The 22,762-nt window shown below is 43.3% G+C and overlaps 1 protein-coding gene across 18 annotated transcripts in view; it reads right to left on the reverse strand.

Moving 5' to 3' along the window:
- Positions 1-22,762, reverse strand: part of LOC139584273 (CUGBP Elav-like family member 2) — a 48,635-nt gene that overhangs the window by 11,128 nt on the left and 14,745 nt on the right. For 17 of the 18 annotated variants that reach the window (XM_071415916.1, XM_071415915.1, XM_071415911.1 and 14 more), the window contains exons 2-3: positions 9,594-9,784; positions 1,404-1,486 (exon numbers count right to left, since the gene is read on the reverse strand). In XM_071415916.1, coding sequence (XP_071272017.1) covers positions 1,404-1,486; positions 9,594-9,784 — 274 coding nt within the window. Of the gene's footprint in view, positions 1-1,403; positions 1,487-9,593; positions 9,785-11,398; positions 11,509-22,762 lie in introns of those variants that run through there. The other variant, XM_071415920.1, reaches the window with a different exon arrangement.

The raw sequence follows: 22,762 nt of genomic DNA on the forward strand, positions 1-22,762 counted from the left end.
TAAGGAGAAGTATATCTATAATTCTGTGCATAATACTTGTATCTTTTATCAAATTTTATTATGTGTATTTCTGTAAATTGATGTGGATCTGTGCAAATTCACAGGATGTTTTGGAGGCAAAGCCAAATGTAAACTGAGGTTTTTAGATATAAATATGAACTTGATTTAACAAAACATACATGTATTGTGTAACATGTTGTCCCGGGAGTGTCATCTGATGAAGAATATCAAAGGTTGGTGATTAATTTTCTCTCTATTTCTGCTTTTTGTGACTTTGGTTGGAAAATGGCTGTATGCTTTCTGTGACTAGGTGCTGACCTAACATATTGATATGTTGTGCTTTCGCCGAAAAGCCTTTTTGAATTCGGACACTGTGGTTGGATTAACGAGAAGTTGATCTTTAAAATGGTGTCTAATACTTGTATGTTTGAGAAATTAGAATTATGAGATTTGTTTGAATTTGGCGCCCTGCAATTTCATTGGCTGTTGGCGAGGGGTTCCGCTAGTTCCAAGACAGGTTAAGTTAAAATAAGTGGTCATTCAGTATTGTTGTAATTGTCATTATTACAAATAAAACATTTATTTATTATTTAAAAATAGGCCGATTAATCGGTTTCGGCTTTTTTTGGTCCTCCAATAATCGGTATCGGCGTTGAAAAATCATAATCGGTCGACCTCTAGTATCAACTATTAACTTGGTCCAGCTATCAAAATTGCAACATAGGCTATTTGCAGATGGGATAAGAAATAATCAGGTAGGCCTATTATATGACATTTCTACCAGATCAGAGCTGGAAAGATTTTTGCAATAGGCTACATTAAGGAACTATTATCATTCTCAATGGATGTGACAACAGACTTCGTTTACTTGATGTTGGAGGCGAAGAAAAAAAAATACTTTGGAGAACCTGCACAGTGATGGTGAGTTAAGACAAATCAGAAAACGTATCATAAACCTGAATGGGCACCTTTATAGGCCAACATTTGCGTGCAGGCCAGGTAGCCTAGACCTACGTCACTGTGTGATCAGGCGCGTGTCCTTACGGAATGTGAAAAATATATATATATTTCCCCCCCCCACACAATTGTAGCCTGGGTTGTGCGCACTGCAAACAATGTGTCCACTCCTACAATGACAATGATAAAGACTGCAATAATATAATCGAATTAACAGTAAAATATACTACCGGTGAGCCATCCCCATGGCCTTCGCAATGGATTAGTTCACTGAGACAGGTCTGAATCAGACCGGTGTCTCATGTGGCATAATTCTTTTATTTTTGGCACTGCTCCAAAAAACAAAACAAAAAAACATATTGGTCAACTAAGAGCCTATCGACCAAACAGCCGACCAGTCGAATAAATGTGGTTACCCCTAACACACACGCTTCCTGCTTACTCACCCCAGTTAAGGTCTTTATGTTGTGCAATGCATTCTGGGCCTCCAGGGCAGCTTTTCTGGTATAAAATGTTACAAAACAGCATCCTAGAAGGAGAGAAGGGGGGCGGGGAGGAGAGAAAAACAGAATTGAATGAGAGACCAGTAACGTAATTCGTACAGCAACGCTGTTCCAAGACAAGAAATGGAATGTAAATAGAACGCGGTGCGCACCATGTCACACGTTTAGAACGCGGTGCGCACCATGTCACACGTTTAGAACATGTGCCACGTTACTTTCACCACCACGGTTGAACATACAGTACATAACGCAGAGAGCATGCAAAATGACAGGCAGTGGCTCCTAGCTGGCTAGATAAAGAGACAGGGCTGAGGGTGAAGGCTATAGTTGACACACATGACTGTCCTGCCACAGAAAGGGCAGAGAGCAAGAGACCAAGGGGCTAGCCGTCAGTCAGGATCACCGATCAGTGGTAGAGGGCCACTGTACCGTCCACCCACACTTTAACAGAGAACGGCACTCCATTGCATCAGTGTGAAGTGTTGCGAATACACATTTAAAAGGCAATACAGTACACACAATGGTACAGAGAACGGGCGAGAGAGAACGAGAGAGGGAACGAGAGAGTGGGGGCGAGAGAGGGAACGAGAGGGAGGGGGGCGAGAGAGAGAACGAGGGGGGCGAGAGAGAGAACGAGAGGGAGGGGGGCGAGAGAGAGGGGGGCGAGAGAGAGGGGGGCGAGAGAGAGGGGGGCGAGAGAGAGGGGGGCGAGAGAGAGGGGGGCGAGAGAGAGGGGGGCGAGAGAGAGGGGGGCGAGAGAGAGGGGGGCGAGAGAGAGGGGGGCGAGAGAGAGGGGGGCGAGAGAGAGGGGGGCGAGAGAGAGGGGGGCGAGAGAGAGGGGGGCGAGAGAGAGGGGGGCGAGAGAGAGGGGGGCGAGAGAGAGAACGAGAGGGGCGAGAGAGAGAACGAGAGGGGCGAGAGAGAGAACGAGAGGGGCGAGAGAGAGAACGAGAGGGGCGAGAGAGAGAACGAGAGGGGCGAGAGAGAGAACGAGAGAGAGAACGAGAGGGGCGAGAGAGAGAACGAGAGGGGCGAGAGAGAGAACGAGAGGGGCGAGAGAGAGAACGAGAGGGGCGAGAGAGAGAACGAGAGGGGCGAGAGAGAGAACGAGAGGGGCGAGAGAGAGAACGAGAGGGGCGAGAGAGAGAACGAGAGGGGCGAGAGAGAGAACGAGAGGGGCGAGAGAGAGAACGAGGGAAGGGGGCGAGAGAGAACGAGGGAAGGGGGCGAGAGAGAACGAGGGAAGGGGGCGAGAGAGAACGAGGGAGAGGGGCGAGAGAGAGAACGAGAGGGAAGGGGGCGAGAGAGAGAACGAGAGGGAAGGGGGCGAGAGAGAGAACGAGAGGGAAGGGGGCGAGAGAGAGAACGAGAGGGAAGGGGGCGAGAGAGAGAACGAGAGGGAGGGGGGCGAGAGAGAGAACGAGAGGGAAGGGGGCGAGAGAGAGAACGAGAGGGAAGGGGGCGAGAGAGAGAACGAGAGAGGGGGGATGGTGGGAGAAAATTAGAGACGAGAAGGAGAACATTCTCATCCTTCCGCCCCAGTAGACCGCCAGTGGCGTTCCATCCTGTCAGTTTCTCTGGGCTGGGAGCACACAGAGCTTGGTAGAGAGCAAGCGCACAAAAACACACAGAAGTGGAACACTGCAGCGTCTCTGACCTACATAATGTTGTTTTATGCTGCTACTGCAGAGTGCAGCTCTCTTTCCCTCACAGGATGTGTGTGTGTGTGTGTGTCTGTATTATGCCGTTACTGTAGTGTGGAAGCTCCTCTCTCCTACCCAGGCCGCGCTGTGTAGAGAGAGAGAGATACTCTTTATATGCGTTGGAGCCATTCGATGTAAGACGCTCCCTCTCTCCAAAAGGCAGCTGAGTACTCACTCTGATGAGGCTAAATAAATAAAAACAGACCCATCTCTACCTTCTGATATCTCACAAAGATACCCTGGAGTCAACATGACCTAAAATAAACACAGCACTTCAAACCTGACTTCTCAATATAGAACCAGAACCAGGATTATTCAAACAAAAGCCTGATGGAGGGCATGGGGGGGGGGGGGGGTTAAAATGCAGCATGGGCGTCACCAAAACCTCTTGATGAAACTCCCCAGTTCACCCAACAGGGGGTAGGACTACTGGGGGTAGGACTACTGGGCCAAGGCCCCCAGGCTATGATGGTGAAAGAGATTGTGAAGAGGGGGAGAGAGCAAGAGGGAAGAGAGAGGGGCAGCAGACCATAAATAGCCATAATATGACATTTGAAATGGCTATTCCCTTTGGAAGTGTAATGTTACCTGTTCATTTAAAAAAATATATATATTTCACTTGCTTTGGCAATGTAAACATATGTTTCCCAATGCCAATAAAACCCTTTGAATTGACTAGAGAACAGAGAGAGCGAGGGGGGGCAGGGGAAGAGAACGAGAGAAAGTGTGAACCTCTATCCTCCTATTCAGAATAAACCTCAAAGTCAGCAGAGCCAAAGGGCTGCTGTGATCAACCCAGATTATCTATTAGAATAAATTACCATTAAATTAACATGTCAATGGGACATCACAGCTGACACTACTCTATGCCGAGAAGCGAGAGCGCTCCTCTGCTTTGAACTATTCATCCTCTCACACCAAGACATACAATGTGCTCTATATTCAGCAGTACCTAGCAGACACTGGTCTGACCATTAAGTACACAGATGCCCGGGTATCCATCCATTTAGCCCATCTAGACGTTTATACTGAAGCCTAATCATGATGTACATTTAATAACAGAATGGAGAGAGCAGTTCAATTTTAGGTGGCGCTTGCTTAGAACAGTGCAGAAGACTATATTATTATAGCTCAGAGAGGTGGGACACAAGATACCTGTGAAAATTCCAGACTGCAACTGAGATTAGGCCTATCCTTACACCACCCCCCCAGCTCTGAGGCACTGGCACTTCCAGATAGCCCACTCTTCAGACAAAATCCCATCACCAAAGCAGGTTCAACAAACCACATAAAAACCACTTGTTGGTAGATTATGGCTTCGAATCCCTCAGGATTGAGACATCTGGCCATAAAAAAAATATTTTTCACAGACCATAGATAGCAGATGAGCTGTCGTTGTTTTGTCACGTTCACCCGGAGGCTGGGTTACTTTCAGTGGCACATACTAGAATTGGGCGGCATGCAGATTATCATACCGTTTCTGTACCGAACCATTTTTTACTTATTTAACCTTTATTTAACTAGGCAAGTCAGTTACCTGCTTATGGCTGCAGGGGCAGTATTGAGTAGCTTGATGAAAGGTGCACAGAGGTGCCCAGAGTAAACGGCCTGCTCCTCAGTCATAGTTGCTAATATATGCATATTATTCGTAGTGGATAGAAAACTTTGAAGTTTCTAAAACTGTTTGAATTATGTCTGCGAGTATAACAGAACTCATATGGCAGGCAAAAACCTGAGAAGAAATCCAACCAGGACAAAATGATTTTGGTCGACTTTCAACTCATCGCCTATTGAAAACACAGTAGGATATGGATCTGTTTGCACTTCCTACGGCTTCCACTATATGTCAACAGTCTGATGTGGAGCTGAATAAGAGGGGAATGAGTCAGTGGTCTGGCAGAGAGCCAGGTCCTGGTCACACGCATTCCACATGATATCGACTTGCGTTCCATTACTTCTATACACAAACGAATTCTCCGGTTGGAACGTTATTGAATATTTATGATAACAAAATCCTAAAGATTGATTCTATACTTAGTTTGACAAGTTTCTTCGACCTGTAATATAACTTTTTGAAGCTTTTGTACGACGTTCGGCTGGACCTGCACGAGCATTTGGATTTGTGTACTAAACGCGCTAACAAAAGTAGCTACTTGGACATAAATGATGGACATTACCGAGTGGGAGTCCTGGGAGTGCATTCCGACGAAGATCAGCAAAGGTAAGTGAAAATGTATAATGCTTTTTATGAGTTTTGTTGACTGCACAATTTGGCGGGTAACTGTATGGCTTCCTTTTGTGGCTGAACACTGTTCACAGATTATTGAATATTGTGCTTTTGCCGTAAAGATTTTTGAAATCTGACACAGCGGTTGCATTAAGAACAAGTGTATCTTTAATTCTATGTAAAACATGTATCTTTCATCAAAGTTTATGATGAGTATTTATGTTATTTGACGTGGCTCTCTGCAATTTCTCTGGATATTTTGGAGGCATTTCTGAACATGGCGCCAATGTAAACTGAGGTTTTTGGCTATAAATATGAACTTTATCGAACAAAACATATGTATTGTGTAACATGACGTCCTATGAGTGTCATCTGATGAAGATCATCAAAGGTTACTGATTAATTTTATCTCTATTTCTGCTTTTTGTGACTCCTGTCTTTGGCTAGGAAAATAGCTGGGTTTTTCTGTGACTTGGTGGTGACCTAACATAATCGTTTGTGGTGCTTTCGCTGTAAAGCCTACTTGAAATCGGTCACTTTGGTGGGATTAACAACAAGATTACCTTTAAAATGGTATAAAATAAACATAAGACTATGTTTGAGGAATTTAATTATGAGATTTGTTTGAATTTGGCGCCCTGCACTTTCACTGGCTGTTGTCATATCATCCCGTTAACGGGATTGCAGCCATAAGAACAAATTCTTATTTACAATGACGGCCTACTAGGGAACAGTGGGTTAAATGCCTTGCTCAGGGGGCAGAATGCCAGATTTTTACCTTGTCAGCTCGGGGGTTTCAATCTAGCAACCTTTTGGTACCCCGTATTACCGAAAGTGCAAGGGGCACTATTTAAAATAAAATAAAAATATTATAATGTAGGCCAAAGGGATCTTGATCCAGGAAAGGGTTGACTGTCTCTGCTGTAACCAAGATGATGATCTTGACATCTAGCCACTTAGAAAACTAAATGCATAGCTGGAGGCCTGAACTGGAGATAATAATAATCTCAGATTTCTAATAGTTACACTTAAAAGCTGCAATATGTAACTTTTTGGGTGACCTGACCAAATACACATAGAAATGTGTGTTAGAGCCATCATTCTCATTGAAAGCAAGTCTAAAAAGCAGAAGATCTGTTCTATTTTTATGCTTCCTGTTCTTAAGTTCCAGTTTTTGCAGTCTTTTACTTTCGGTTTTATACACAAGCTTCAAATACAATATTTTTGGTTATGTAAAAGCCCTTTCAAAGCAGTTTAGATGGTACAATGATAGTCTACACTACTTGCTTGGGTCACAAACTGAAATTAAAAGCTTACTATTAATTTTTGTAACCAGGAAATGGAAAATCACGATTTCTGCATAGTTTATCATTGCTGCGAAGGGAATGTATCAGGAGAAGAGAGGGGTGACTTGGAAGGGCTGCAAGCTATCCTTCTTTGCGATAGTCTGTGTGTGAGACACTATCCTATATAGAACTCACTGGCCAATATAGCTATGCCCTTATTTCTGGTCCTCTTGAGTTTTTCTAAAGGAATTCCAGCGCCTTGCGATAGCCATCGAAGCTCGTTAGCTCGTAAAGCGTTAGCACAGCTAAGTAGGTGGGTGTGAAACGTACATCCAACTCATGAAGCCTCTTCCTTGTTGCGGAAAAATACCCCTTTTATTCGCCGGCTCCGTGGTCCTATCGGACAGAAACGGTGAAATGACAATTCGGCTAACTAATAGCTACAGTACTTAGCCATTTTAGACTGTATAGCTACAACGCTATTTTGGTCACTGGACTGTACCAAGTGACAGAGCAGCGATACACATATTAATGAGGGATGTGGGTGTGGAGACTTGTCAATCCTAAAGAGAGAAGGAAAATATATTTTATTCGCATAACCATTAATCTTATTCCAGGATATATTACTTCCTAATTTACAAGAGTATGACTAAAGACGTGATAGATTGACTGACCACACAACATAATTATTTATAGCAGTGGAGGCTGATATGGCTAAGAAAAGCCTTAGAAAAGCCTTAGATGGAATAAGGATGTATTCATTCCCCCTTTTCAAACATTGGTTACACTGATACATTGAATAAATGGTGTGGGAGGCCCCTAAAGCTTATGTTAGAAGCAAAATAATAGCACACAAGTAGAAAGGAGAAAAAAAAGGTAGAGAAAGAGTCAAACAACTCAAATTAAAGAGCTGAAAAAAAGGAGTAATCAAGGAAAAATACACAATACACACTATTGAAACAAGTCTGATCTGAAGTTTCAATTACATGAGATCTAACAACAACAAAAAGGTTAAATATGCAACGTTTCGGCCGAGGACAAACTTTTGAAAATGGTGAAAAAAGTAAATTGGCTAGACAAATGAAACAAAAAGATACCAGTTTTGTAATACCAGCCATAAAAAATGGAAGTGAGTACAAAATATATGAACAATGTGGTGTGACTTTTACTCAATGCTTTATAAGTCTGAATGTAAAACTTAGACCTAGCTAAATGTAAAGCCCCCCCCCCCCAAGATGGCGCTTCCGGGGGTGTCGTTCCCAGATCAAATCAAACGGACAACACAAACAACTGGATTCGTTCTCCCTTTCATGCCCTGCCTCCAGTCCTCTTACTGATCTCTGAACAAGAGAGCCTCATCGAACTTGCAACAAGCGGTTCTATGAAAATTGAATTTAAATCAGAAGCCACTGCCAGATTTCTGGATAGGGCTGCGCTCAGAGTTTCTTGCCTTGTAAAATCGCGCTGTTAAGACACTGATGAACTTTGCAACCACGTATCTATGCGAGAGTGGATTCTCGGCCCTCACTAGCATGAAAACTAAATACAGGCACAGACTGTATGTGGAAAATTATTTAAGACTGAGACTCTCTTATACAACCCAACATTGCAGAGTTATAGTGCTTATGTCCTATCAGGACCTGAAGGAATATCACAGTCCGCTTCAGTGTTTTATAAGAAGAGTCATGCACAACATGGGAACTGAGAATTGAAGTTTGATTTGGCAGATGGATCTTAAAATTGTGACATTGAGGAGGATGTATGGAAAAATATGTGTTTCCAATGTAGGGTGGTGTACCAGGGATACATTTATACATAAGATTGTTCAGATACTACTGGACCCCAGATAAAATGGCTTTATTGCTAAATACTTCATGCTGGAAATGCAAGGGTGAAGTAAGTACATTTCTGCATGCTATATGGGGATGTCCCATGGTGCTTGTTTTCTGGAAAGAGGTTCTTAAAAAGCTTGAAGAATGGGTGGCACAGCCTATCCCAAAGTCCCCACAGCTGTGCTTATTAGGGGATTAATCTATTATAACCACCACGTATTAGCAAAGTAGAGTTTGGTCTTGCCTCACCGGGTTTTCTTTCTGCGGCTAGACTTGTACTAAACTACATAACTGGAAGAGAGCAGATTGTCCGAAAACAGATTAGTTTAAACTAATGGCGGAGACGGCATCTTATGAATCAATGATAGCAAAATGGTGTCTGATATGGGAACACTTTCTGAATTATATATAAGGGACCGGACGTGCGGGTGAGAAGCTAGAGCTTAAGTTAGAACAGTTGTGTAATGGGTGTTTTATTTTTTTATGTATTATTAGTTTGCCGTTTAATATTCCACTGATATATGGTTGAAAGGTGCTGTATTGTTAGGTGTTATGTAATGGTGTAATGTAATTTATATGTTTAAAAAAAATAATAATAATAACTGCAGGCTTCCATGTCGCCGTCTTGTCTAATTGCGAGGCTAAATGAAACAGCTCAACTCAGGTACCCTTTTAGAAGGTGATAGTCTTAAATGGAAAATAATCTCTCCCTCTCACCAGAGGAAAGACAATATGTTTTCCATAATGCACAGGTGTAAGGAGGGTTGGTATTTAAACCTTAATAATATATTAGAACCTAATGTTGTATTTTAAGTAATAGACAACTGTGTGCACAAACAGCTTGCAGCGACCGGCTCAGAGGTATTTGCCGTCAACACTGACAATGAATGGTGTTGGCACCTTGTCTTTCTGTCTGTGTTTCGGTCCTCTTTGGCCTCTAGGGCCTGGGCTATTGTAAAGGTATTTATGCTGGTATAGAAAGGGCTTCATTAGAGACATTTTAAATTGATTATTTGCTCTGCGGGTGTCTGGGTGCAGTGTGTGTGTGTGTGTGTGTGTTCGCTCTGTGCCCGTCTCCCCCTTACCTTTGCTCTGGGGGGGTGTGGCGGTGCGGTCTCGGAGGATGTTGATCTGGTGCACGGCGCCGTAGGGCTCAAACAGCTCCTTGAGCTCGGTTTCTGTCCAGGAGCGAGGTATCTGGCCAACGAACATCTTGATGGAGTCATGGTCAGGTGTTTCCAGGTTCTCAATGGAACCGTTCATCTTGTTGCCGTTGCTGTGGAGGAGAAGTGAGGGATTATTAGACTGTACCAGAACCTGAAACATACTTCTGGGTCCACCAGTCAGTGTGGCTGGTACAGTTGCCTGGCACTTAAGCAGTTAAGTTGTGCTGCAGTATTAGCAGAATAATCGCCCCCTAGCAATAGTTTGTCACATCTGTACCACGTTTATTTCTATTTTAACATACATTTTAGAGCACATAACTAACAAGTCTGGCTGACAGGGGGGGGAAAAAAGAACAGACACTGATGAAAATAATCACACATCCTCTCCAAAATCACTGGACAATCCCCCATCTTTAATCACTGAATGTATGCTAAACGTGACTGAAAAACGGGTCCCATTTTTCAGTCATTGGCTGAAAAATTAGGTAGCCTAACTATTGGCCCCTCCCACCACTTGGAGTTGATTGGAAACTGGTGTATTAATTTGAGAGGCAGCGGCTAGTCACATGGATGAAGTGGGGAGTGTGTTTAATATTGAGCTAATAGTTTGTACTTTTAATCCTTGTTTTAACCTTTAGCATTCTAGTCCATTTTATTTACTTTTACCAGCCAATGAAATAGTACTTCAACTTGCACTGTTTTATAAACAAACAATTCAGCAAGACGGTAACACAAGCCACACACCCCTCCCTGCTCTCTTCTCTCAGGGTGTGTCAGCGCCAACGCAAGGCAGCTCGACGGGCCCTGAGAGGAGATCAGCATTCTCGGGGTGATTGAGTTAAGGCTAGACTTGGACTGATTAAGCTCAGTACTCTACACAGCACAGGAGCATACCTCACAGACGCCCACTAGAACTTAGAGACAGCATCGTGAGCGTACCAGTATCACACAGTCCACTACAACCCAGCAAAAGCCTCTCTCAGCACATGCCTCCACTGAGCTAGGCTGGGAAGCTGAGGGGGCAGCATCTCACAATCTGACCATAGCCTTCCTGACTCAGCCAGGCTGTAAGAGGGCCAGGAGGCCATGACTCTGGTCCTACATTTAGCTGGGAGGGAGGGGAGTTTGTTGTGATTATGGCCCTACAGCAGGGTTCCCCAACTGGCGGCCCGCAGCAAAAATATATATATATATTTAAAAAATATTTAAAAAATGGAAATCAACCCGAAGTGATTTTAATTAAAGAAATCTGTTCAAGTATTCTCACGAGACGGGTGATCGTACACAAGATGTAAGCTAGATTTGAAATTACTGTTTGTCTTTTTGGGCTTCTTGCGGTCAATTTGCAGCCTACAAATTTGTTATGAAGCCCCCTCGCCACCGACCATCCATTTCAGAAAAACAATGAAAAATAAAAATGATCGGCCCGTGGCTGAATCTAGTTGATCCCCGCCCTACAGTCTCCCAGGTACAGGTAATGCCAACGAGAAGTTATCATTCACTCACAGCAGAGCCCACAGGAGCCTGAGGAACACGTGTGTGTGTGTGTGTGTGTGTGTGTGTGTGTGTACACAGCCAGAAGAGCAGAGGGACTCCTGGTGGATAGCAAGCTGGCGACACACACCGATTAATTCTAATGGGATAGTAAGCAGAGGGCCTGAGGAAAACAAACACGGTTAAGGTGACTAGGCTAAATTTAAATGATAGAGGGGAAGTATACAGACCTTTGGACACGAGCCATCCATCTCTTACACACAGAGCCCAAACGCTCGGCCGACACACCAAGGGACTACCTAAACGACATGCTTACTGACAAGTCCCTTAGCGATTATTCCTTTGGAAATCCAACTCTTAGAAAACACCCAAATCCAATACTTGTTAACTAATCACACTCATTTTAGGGTGGAAAAATAGAGGCACAAACCATCCTACTGGAGTCAACTCATCCAAGCAGCTATACACAGCATAACACACACACGACTGAAATTGGAAGCATAAGAAGACTCTTTACAATCCACACAAAGCCATGGGGCGACTTCCCTACCCCCGCCACCCATCCCGACAGCTAGCTACACAGAATCCTCTCAGCAGGAAGGCCCCAGCACAGTAGGGTCAGTCAGCACAAATTGAAAGATAGCAGGCCGAAACACAGGAAGGACTGAACTTGTCCAAAAAGAAGAAAAAATGTTTGTATTTTCGTTACATAATGTTTAACCCTCTAAAAACAGAGTTCAGTAAGCAGAGAATTGTTGCCTGTAAACCGCCACTCCTCAGGCATTGGTTTGGTTGGCGATGGAACAGGGAGTAACCTACCAGCATTCCATAGACATAGAATTCTTAGAATAGACATACCCCCATTCCAAGTCAACCTACTGTGATAGCAGGTTCCATTCTACAAATTATTTTTCTATGCCATCCCCAGCACAGCAGCAGGGGAAACAAGCGCATATTGTTCAGATGCTGGAGAGAACACTTCACAGATACCCTCTATGATAACAATGGGCCTGTAGTGAGTCAGAAGGACGCTTTGTAATCCTCCCACTTAACGCTACGTCTAACTAAACCAGCGGGCATTGTGTCGTGTGACACCATTATCTAGTAACCAGACAGCCTGACGCCATTTTGCTGAGTGACTTGCCTTCTGAACTCATACATGTACAGTGCATTAGAAAAGTACTCAGACCCTTTGACCTTTTCCACATTTTGTTAACGTTACTGCTTTATTCTAAAATGGATAAAACAATTCTCAGCAATCTACACACAATACCCCATAATGACAAAGCAAAAACAGGTTTAGACATTTTTGATAATGTATAAAAAAAAGGATACATCTTATTTACATACAGTAACAGTGAAAAAGTTTACACCTACTGATTCCAGGGTTTCTTAATTTTTTTAAATGTTCAACATTGTAGAATAGTGAAGACATCAAAACTATTAACACATATGGAATCATGTAGTACTTTCAAGACGGTTGGAAAAGCATTCCAGGTGAAGCTGGTTGAGAGAATGCCAAGCTGTCAAGGCAAAGGGTGAATACTTTGAAGAAACACATCTTAGTTTCTTCAAACACATTTTTGGTTACTACATGATCCCATGTGTTATTTCATAGTTTGTCTTCATTATTCTATAGTGAATGTTTTTTTAGTAAAAATAAAAACATTTAATGAATAGGTGCATCCAAACTTTTGACTGGTACTGTATTTCAGACCCTCTGCTATAAGACTCGAAATTGAGCTAAGGTGCATCCTGTTTCCATTGATCATCCTTGCAATGCTTTTACAACTTTTGCAACAATGCTTTTTCAATTGATTGGACATGACTCAGAAAGGCACACACACCTGTCTATATAAAAGTTCCCACAGTATACAGTGCATGCATGTCAGAGCATAAACCAAGACGAGGTCGAAGAAATTATCCGTAGTGCTCCGAAACAGGATCGTGTCAAGGCACAGGTCTGGGGAAGGGTACCAAAAATGTCTGCAGCATTGAAGGTCCCCAAGAACACAGTGGCCTCCATCATTCTTAAATGGAAGAAGTTTGGAACCACCAAGACTCTTCCTAGAGCTGGCTGCCCGGCCAAACTGAGCAAACGGGGGAGAAGGGCCTTGGTCAGGGAGATGACCAAGAACCCGATGGTCACTGACAGAGCTCCAGAGTTCCTCTGTGGAGATGGTTGGCCTTCTGGAAGGTTCTCCCATCTCTGCAGCACTCTACCAATCAGGCCTTTATGGTAGTGGCCAGACAGAAGCCACTCCTCAGTAAAAAGGCACATGACAGCCCACTTGGAGTTTTCCAAAAGGCACCTAAAGGACTCTGACCATGAGAAACAACATTCTCTGATCTGATGAAACTCTGACCTGAATGCCAACCATCACATCTGGAGGAAACCTGGCACCATCCCTACGGTTAAGCATGGTGGTGGCAGCATCATCCTTGAAGGAAACCTGCTCCAGAGCACAGTCCCAACACAGCACCATTTTGCTGAGTGCCTTCATTCTCCTACATGTACAATCAAGAATTTTATTTAACTAGGCAATTCAGTTAAGAACAAATTCCTATTTACATTGACAGCCTGGCCAAACCCTCCCCTAATCCGGACGACGCGGGGCCAATTGTGCGCCGCCCTATAGGAACTAGGGTCTGTAATGACGCCTCTAGCACTGAGATGCAGTGCCTTAGACCGCTGCGCCACTCGATACAGACACAGTTAGTTGCCTGTCACATATGATTATCTTGATAACTATGCATGTGGTGTGAATTAGAGCTGGATGATACGGCCAAAGAGTCATCACAATATATTTTTTAAATAAAATAAATTACACTATATTTGGTTTTTCAATAATAAAAAGTTCAACATCTCACCCATCTTTTATTTTTTTTATTTTATCTTTATTTAACTAGGCAAGTCAGTTAAGAACAAATTCTTATTTTCAATGATGGCCTAGGAACAGTGGGTTAACTGCCTGTTCAGGGGCAGAACGACAGATTTGTACCTTGTCAGCTCGGGGATTTGAACTTGCAACCTTTCGGTTACTAGTCCCAACGCTCTAACCACTAGGCTACCCTCCCGCCCCCTGCTGCACATCTACACACACACACCTCATAAATGGCATGTTTAGATTTTTCTTCCACACCGTATTGAAAAGGAAATACAGAAATCTCATTTAAATAAGCATTCACACTCCAGTTAATACTTTATAGAAGCACATTTGGCGGCGATTACATCTTTGAGTCGTCTTGGGTGTGTATCAGTTTTGCACATCTGCATCTGGGGTTTCTCCTATTCTTCCTTGCAGATTTTCTCCGGCTCTGTTCAGTTCGATTGGGAGCGGTGAACAGCAATCTTCAAGTCTATCCACAGATTTCCATTGGGATTCAAGTATGCGCTTGAATGCCATTCAAGTATGCCATTCCCAGGTTGCTTTGACTGTATTCTGGGGGTCATTGTCCTGCTGCAATGTAAATCGTCACCCTCATTCTAAGGTCGTTTGCACTCTGCAGCAGGTTCTCATCAAGGATTTGCCTGCATTTGGCCTTATGGTATAGTTTCTGCTTTGACATGCACTGTCAACTGTGGGGACCTTTTATATAGACAGGTATGTTTCTAAATCATGTTCAAACTATTGAATTGGCCACAGGTGGACAACAATCAAATTGTATTGACATCAAGGATGATCAAGAGGAAATTGGATGCACCTGAGCTCAATTTGGAGTGTCATAGCATACCATTATTGGGTATTGTGTGTAGATAGGTGAGAAAAATAAATACATTTGATCCATTTTGAAATCAGTCTAACAAAACGTGAAATAAACGAAGCGGTATGAATACTTAAGGCACTAAATGCTAAGTGATTTTTAAAAACATGGGGCCGTCCCCATTCTGATTGTTTTATACTGTTCAATTAGAACTTCAACAAAAAATTATTCCTTGAGGAAACTTAATGATTAGTCACTTGAGGGCGCTCTCCAAGTAAAGGGGGGAAGAGAAGGGGATACTCCAGTTTTAAAACAGAAGGTCTCCAAAGTATCCAATAAGAAGAAAACACACGTGCCCTTTTAAGTTGCAAAGCGTTTCGCTACATATGTTGTACCCCAATGATTACGACCCAGACCAGGGAAAGACTGAGGCCTGACGGCCCTATGATGTGGCAGGTGACCTGTCCCAAAGACACCCGGGAGCAGCTGACGCCTGGGCTCCAGAGGACTCCAAGGCCCAAGTCTGAAATTAGCATACCTGCTGTTGCTCTTCCCATAAAATAACATGATTTACCGGGACCATATGCCTGGCCTGGCCGTTTGCTGTGGTCTGACCGCAGAAGCATGTCAGCTACACTGCTGCTGCATCTTTCCTAGTAGCTCCCATTATAGCGAGACTGTCATGGAGGCAGCACCAGTCACCAATATAAGGCTATATACTCTAGACTACATGTCAACCATCTTCTCAAAATGTGTCACCTGGCGTCGTTGGGTTCTGTATTAATGGAGCGTTAACACCAACCAGTTTAACTTAGAATACAAGCCTAAGGTTTTTCCTTGGCTTAGCTAGGATTGTTTGATCACTTGACTCTACCTAAAAAAAAAAAAGTTTAAAATATATATATTAAGTTTTAAAATTCATAGGCCTATCCACACCCTGTGATATCATGCAGCGTTGCTAAATAGCCATGTAAATAGCCATGTTAACAAGAGGCTCTCCCTCGTTGGGTTATAACTGATGCTCCCTTCCCTCAGGAGTCACTTGGCAGTAGGAGACGGCCTTAGGTTAGGTCACAGGGCTGTGTCGCCTCAGACTGGTTAGATGCACAACCTCTCACTCCAGCAAGGCACATGACAACAAGCGACACAGAAATAGCAGCAGTTGGTTTCGTGTGTGTGTGTGTGTGTGTGTGTGTGTGTGTTAGCCCCAGCACGACAAGGCTGTAAACCACAACGATTACATTAAACGACGACACACAGGAAGGGCAGCCTGCACCTCGAGTCACTACAGCAAGGCGCAACACACACATTCTTCAGTCTGTGATATCTCGTCTTAATTCCATACAAGGTGCTGCAGACTGCTGAAAGGACTGTTGTCCTGGTCTATAATCAGTACATCAGTGCTCTGATGAGGGCCCCATTAAAGACGTTATCCTCCCAGCATTAACTCCAATTCTGCCTCAATATGGCCCCATTTTCATTGTTATGTGTCCAATCAGGCTGTGACTAGAGCCCCATGTTAACAGGCTGTGACTAGAGCCCCATGTTAACAGGCTGTGACTAGAGCCCCATGTTAACAGGCTGTGACTAGAGCCCCATGTTAACAGGCTGTGACTAGAGCCCCATGTTAACAGGCTGTGACTAGAGCCCCATGTTAACAGGCTGTGACTAGAGCCCCATGTTAACAGGCTGTGACTAGAGCCCCATGTTAACAGGCTGTGACTAGAGCCCCATGTTAACAGGCTGTGACTAGAGCCCCATGTTAACAGGCTGTGACTAGAGCCCCATGTTAACAGGCTGTGACTAGAGCCCCATGTTAACAGGCTGTGACTAGAGCCCCATGTTAACAGGCTGTGACTAGAGCCCCATGTTAACAGGCTGTGACTAGAGCCCCATGTTAACAGGCTGTGACTAGAGCCCCATGTTAACAGGCTGTGACTAGAGCCCCATGTTAACAGGCTGTGACTAGAGCCCCATGTTAACAGGCTGTGACTAGAGCCCCATGTTAACAGGCTGTGACTAGAGCCCCATGTTAACAGGCTGTGACTAGAGCCCCATGTTAACAGGCTGTGACTAGAGCCCCATGTTAACAGGCTGTGACTAGAGCCCCATGTTAACAGGCTGTGACTAGAGCCCCATGTTAACAGGCTGTGACTAGAGCCCCATGTTAACAGGCTGTGACTAGAGCCCCATGTTAACAGGCTGTGACTAGAGCCCCATGTTAACAGGCTGTGACTAGAGCCCCATGTTAACAGGCTGTGACTAGAGCCCCATGTTAACAGGCTGTGACTAGAGCCCCATGTTAACAGGCTGTGACTAGAGCCCCATGTTAACAGGCTGTGACTAGAGCCCCATGTTAACAGGCTGTGACTAGAGCCCCATGTTAACAGGCTGTGACTAGAGCCCCATGTTAACAGGCTGTGACTAGAGCCCCATGTTAACAGGCTGTGACTAGAGCCCCATGTTAACAGGCTGTGACTAGAGCCCCATGTTAACAGGCTGTGACTAGAGCCCCATGTTAACAGGCTGTGACTAGAGCCCCATGTTAACAGGCTGTGACTAGAGCCCCATGTTAACAGGCTGTGACTAGAGCCCCATGTTAAACAACAAGCAGCCAGGACCTGACGACGAGACCTACTCCATTATCTTCTTAAATCTCATGGAGCGTCCCTGGTGACCGTGGTTATGGATTAAAATTAAAGAATGAATGGAATGAAATGAATAAGCGAGTGTCCCCAGGTGACTGTGATTAAAGCCGGAGGAGGGGATGCAAATTAGAGGTGAGTCAGGGTGTGAATGGATGCATGAATTAAAAAAAAAAAATAGACACTCAAAATGTCTCGAGAATAAGGATTCAAAGTAAAGCAGGTGTGAATGAATGCTCTAGAATTTAATAGGAATCTGGCTGAGGATGATCCAAATCAACTGTGGTCTGGTCACACGTCATCCAGCTGTGCTAGCATACAAAATCCAGCATCAGGCCAAGAGAAGCTTGTTGGTAGGAGCAGCAACAGCGGGGTCGGAGCCTAGATCCAAACTGAATTATGAGATCCAGGCTAGCAGCGATGGGTCCTCAGGGGGAAAACTAGCAGCATATTAGAGACCCAAATACACTGAAGGTAGACCCAGGGAAAACAGGGGTTCCTAGTCTGGTGCTTAGAAAAGCACTCAATATAAAAAGTTAAATAAGATACTACTGTAGCTGTTAAGACCAGAGTAAACGGCAGTTTAATACTGCCCCTTAATAGCACGATTAAAAAAGGAAAAAGAACCCTACCCTGCAGTTTTTATGCAGTTTTTATGCACACCGGGAAAAAACTATACCGACACTTAATTTTAGCGGCCTTTTAAGCATTCTAGTACAGTTAAATAGTTAACACACACAACGATCTAAGGCACTGCATCTCAGTGTAAGAGGTGTCACTACAGTCCCTGGTTCGAATCCAGGCTGAATCACATTAGGGCCGTTCCTGGGAGTCCCATAGGGCGGCACACAATTGGCCCAGCATCGCCCGGGCCGTCATTGTAAATAAGAATATTCTTAACTGACTTGCCTAGTTAAATAAACGTCACACACACCAAAAAAGTTACTTTGTTGCCATTTACGCATGTCCCCATTACCAGTAAAACATAATCAAAACCTATTTCTTTCACTTACTTGCTGTGCTGTTTCGTTGTTAATTTGTTCAGTCGTTTCATTCTCAACCAGGATTTCTATGGAACGGCATTTGGGTCTTTGCGGGTCAAAAAAGATTCCAAATAACACTGACGTGTCAAATAAGCTTGTTGACCAATCAGGACCTGAATATGACTGCACGTCAAATAATTTAACACGTTCATTCATTTTTAAAAGTAATCATTACACCGTCACTCGTATTTCATATCACAACGATTCATCAATACGTATGCTATGCTGGTAAAGTTGTTTCGCGCACCTACAGTGCTGTTCATTAAAAAAAAGCTAGCTAGCTCATGGATGCACACAATGTTCTTCCCCAAAAACATAGCAAAACAACAAATCGGTTTCAGTAGTTATAGTTAGCTAGCTAACTATATAGCTAGGTATCATCATCTAAAATACCCCTAATTTATAAGTTCTTATTTGATTAAATGGTGGTCGGACCCATCTATGTGAAGCTAGCCACAATAGCGGACTTGCGGTTAGCTTTCAAAATAGAAAGTATGGCATAACACTATTTGTATTCATTTGCATCACTGTCAATGACATACTTTTATTTTGAAGGCTAACCAAAGTCTAGCTTCACAACACATAACCCGGTACGGTCGAGCCTCACTAGCCAGATGAAGCTAGCTGGCTGCTTATAACGTTAGCTTTAGCTTTTTTTAAGTAGCTGGCTAGCTATTTACATACATGAACTGAAGTTCAATTTCAATAGGCAAACAACAATACTTACAAGGATTCCTAAATCATTGCTAAGAATAATGAAAATGACTGCAGTTTCTACTGGTCATTATTTTCAGGCTGGTAGTATTGGTGCTAGCAAGGTACCAAGCTAAAGCTAGCTACCCGAGAAGTTGCGGTTGAACAAATGCTTCATTACCAACGCGGTACCGTAAACACATCGTTAGTGGCCAGTGTTTGCTGACTTTAATTTTTTTATAGCTTGGACAGTGCTACTATCTTTGACACCGAAAGACCCCAAACGTCACTCCATAGTATGCATGTTGTGAAGCTAATAGCAGTGACGCTATTACTGTGTAACTCCGGTATGGCAATATCTGAAAAATAGCGCGCTTGGTAGTGTGTACCGGTGCTCGGCCAGTCGGCGAAAGCCAACATCGCCCACGACGGAGAGCGGTTGATTGTCAAGGGCAACGAATTCTATTATTTTGGCTTTAATGGATTTCGCCTTTAAGATAATTTCAGCGAGACAACTCTTTGTTGACTGCTCTATCCACACAGCAGACATTGTGGGCTAGGTTAGGAATGCTGTGTGGCACATGTAGCGCAAAATTTTGTGCGCCGTCATTACGTCCTGTACCTACGTTATATTAGGTATGCACGGTAGCTTTGACATCGGGTTTTTAACTGCGTTCAACTAGACATCGGACCGATACCGTTGGCATTTTTAGCTAATATCGCCCGACTCCGATATGTTAAGTCGCTCTGGATAAGAGCGTCTGCTAAATGACTTAAATGTAAATGTAATGTTCACCTATATATCATGTATATCACAGTTATGCGCTCCTTCCAGCGCTTCTTGAAACTGTCAGTCACCAGCTAGCTAGCAGCTTTCTGCTCCACTTAGGCCACTGTCCAAGAGGGAAAGGTCAACCTGCCTACACACTCCCCTGGTTCCCGAAACCTATCCAACACAAATGCCTGAAACAGTGGGGGACTACACAGAGCTGTTAAAAAATAAATAAAATACAAACAGGAAGGAACAAGGACTACCTGGGCTTGTCCAATAAGAAATTCTTATTTTCACTGGAAAACATTTTCCATTGTGTACACCCAATCATAAACAACTGGCCTGGCAGCCGATTTCACTCAACTTTGACAACAGACAGTGCTAACTCATCCTATGTGCTGTGTACCATGAGTCTATGGTCACCTGGTAGATCAAGTGCATGCCATTGCAATCTTCAAGATTTTATTAGCAAGGCTTAGCTTCCTATATCATAATGTGCCACTTGTGTGTGCCATAGGGGATGTTCCAACTTCCATACAAATGGGATTTTTCAATTTATCTTGGCACTGGTCGAATCCAAGACACCTTCCTGTCTCAATGTTTTCCATTTCCAAATCTAACACAGAGCATGTAATGTGAAAGTAGGCTCAATTTCCTGTCCCCATGCTCTATAGAGCACCAGCTAGGGCCAGGACACCACTTGCGCAATATTTTTCCCCACCAAAAATTAAGCATACAAAACTCAGGAGAGCGGTTTGAAGTCAATGTAGGCCACAGCATACACCGTTTTATCTAGGCCTACATCTTCAGCCAAACTGGTTTTGGACCAGAGCGGACAACTTTTTTAACCTCGATACAGGGTGCATATCCAACACCACAGCAGTAGCAGCAGAACAGGTGACAAGCCAGAATGGAGTCCTCTCAGCCGTCAACATCTGTCTGCACGGCTCCCCTTTCTCTCTCTTGAACACACACACTATGAGAACAGCTGGCCACCACCGTCAGCCCCAGGACTCCGTGCCAAGAGGCCACACTGACAAGATCAACAGACAGCCAGCTCAATTTTTTTTTCGTCACATGCTTTGTAAACAGGTGTAGACTAAGAGTAAAATGCTTACGTACAGGCCCTTCCCAACAATGGAGAGAGAAAGAAAATAGAGAAATAAAGTAATAAATACAATGAGTAAAGATAATGTGGCTATATACAGTACCAGTCAAAAGTTGCCACCTACTCATTCAAGGGTTTCTTTATTTTTACGTTGTAGAGTAATAGTGAAGACATCAAAACTATAAAATAACACAATCATATAGTAACCAATTGTTAAACAAATCAATACATTTTATATTTGAGATTCTTCAGAGTAGCCACCCTTTGCCTTGACAGCTTTGCACACACTTGGCATTCTGTCAACCAGCTTCATGAGGTAGTCACCTGGAATTAGAGGTCGACCGATTATGATTTTTCAACGGCGATACCGATTGGAGGACCAAAAAAACAGATACTGATTATATAAAGTTTGGAATAATGACTATTACAATACTGAATGAACACTTTTAACTTAATACAAAAATAAAATCTATTTTGTCTCAAATAAATAATGAAACATGCTCAATTTGGTTGAAATAATGCAAAAACGGTGTTGGAGAAGAACGCAGTATGTGCCATGTAAAAAAGCTAGCGTTTAAGTTCCTTGCTCAGAACATGAGAACATATGAAAGCTGGTGGTTCGATATTCCCAGTTAAGAAGTTTTAGGTTGTAGTTATTATAGGAATTATGACGCGGCGACTATTTCTCTCTATACCATTTGTATTTCAGATACCTTTGACTGTTGGATGTTCTAATAGGCACTTTAGTATTGCCAGCCTAATCTCTGGAGTTGATATGCTTGAAGTCATAAACAGAGCTGTGCTTCACGCATTGCTAAGAGCTGCTGGCAACGCAGTAAAGTGCTGTTTGAATGAATGCTTACGAGCCTGCTGCTGCCTACCACCGCTCAGTCAGACTGCTCTATCAAATCATAGACTTAATTATAATAAACACAGAAATACAAACCTTTGGCCATTAATATGGTCAAATCGGGAAACTCTGTCAAACAAAATGTTTCTTCTTTCAGTGAAATACAGAAACGTTCTGTATTTTAATCAAATGGGTGGCAACCTTAAGTCTAAATATTGCTGTTACATTGCACAACCTTCAATGTTGTCATAATTGTAAAATTCTGGCAAATTAGTTCGCAACGAGCCAGGCGGCCCAATCTGCTGCATATACCCTGACTCCGTGTGCAATGAATGCAAGAGAAGTGACAATTTCCTTAAATAATATTGCCTGCTAACATGAATTTCTTTTAACTAAATATGCAGGTTTAAAAATATATACTTTGTGTATTGATTTTAAGAAAGGCATTGTTTGTTTAAGTACATTCGTGCAACGATTGTGCTTTTATCGTGAACGTGCTTTTGTTAAAACATCACCCGTTTGGCAAAGTAGGCTGTAATTCGATGATAAATTAACAGGCACCGCATTGATTTTATGCAAAGCAGGACAAGGTAGTTAACCTAGTAATATTAAATCAACCATGTGTAGTTAACTAGTGATTATGTGAAGATTGATTGTTTTTTTGTAAGATAAGTTTAATGCTAGCTAGCAACTTACCGTGGCTCCTTGCTGCACGCGTAACAGGTGGTCAGCCTGCCACACAGTTTCCTCGTGGAATGCAATGTAAATCAGCATCCAA

Source organism: Salvelinus alpinus, chromosome 9 (assembly GCF_045679555.1).
Source record: "Salvelinus alpinus chromosome 9, SLU_Salpinus.1, whole genome shotgun sequence".
Classification (NCBI taxonomy): Eukaryota; Metazoa; Chordata; class Actinopteri; order Salmoniformes; family Salmonidae; genus Salvelinus; species Salvelinus alpinus.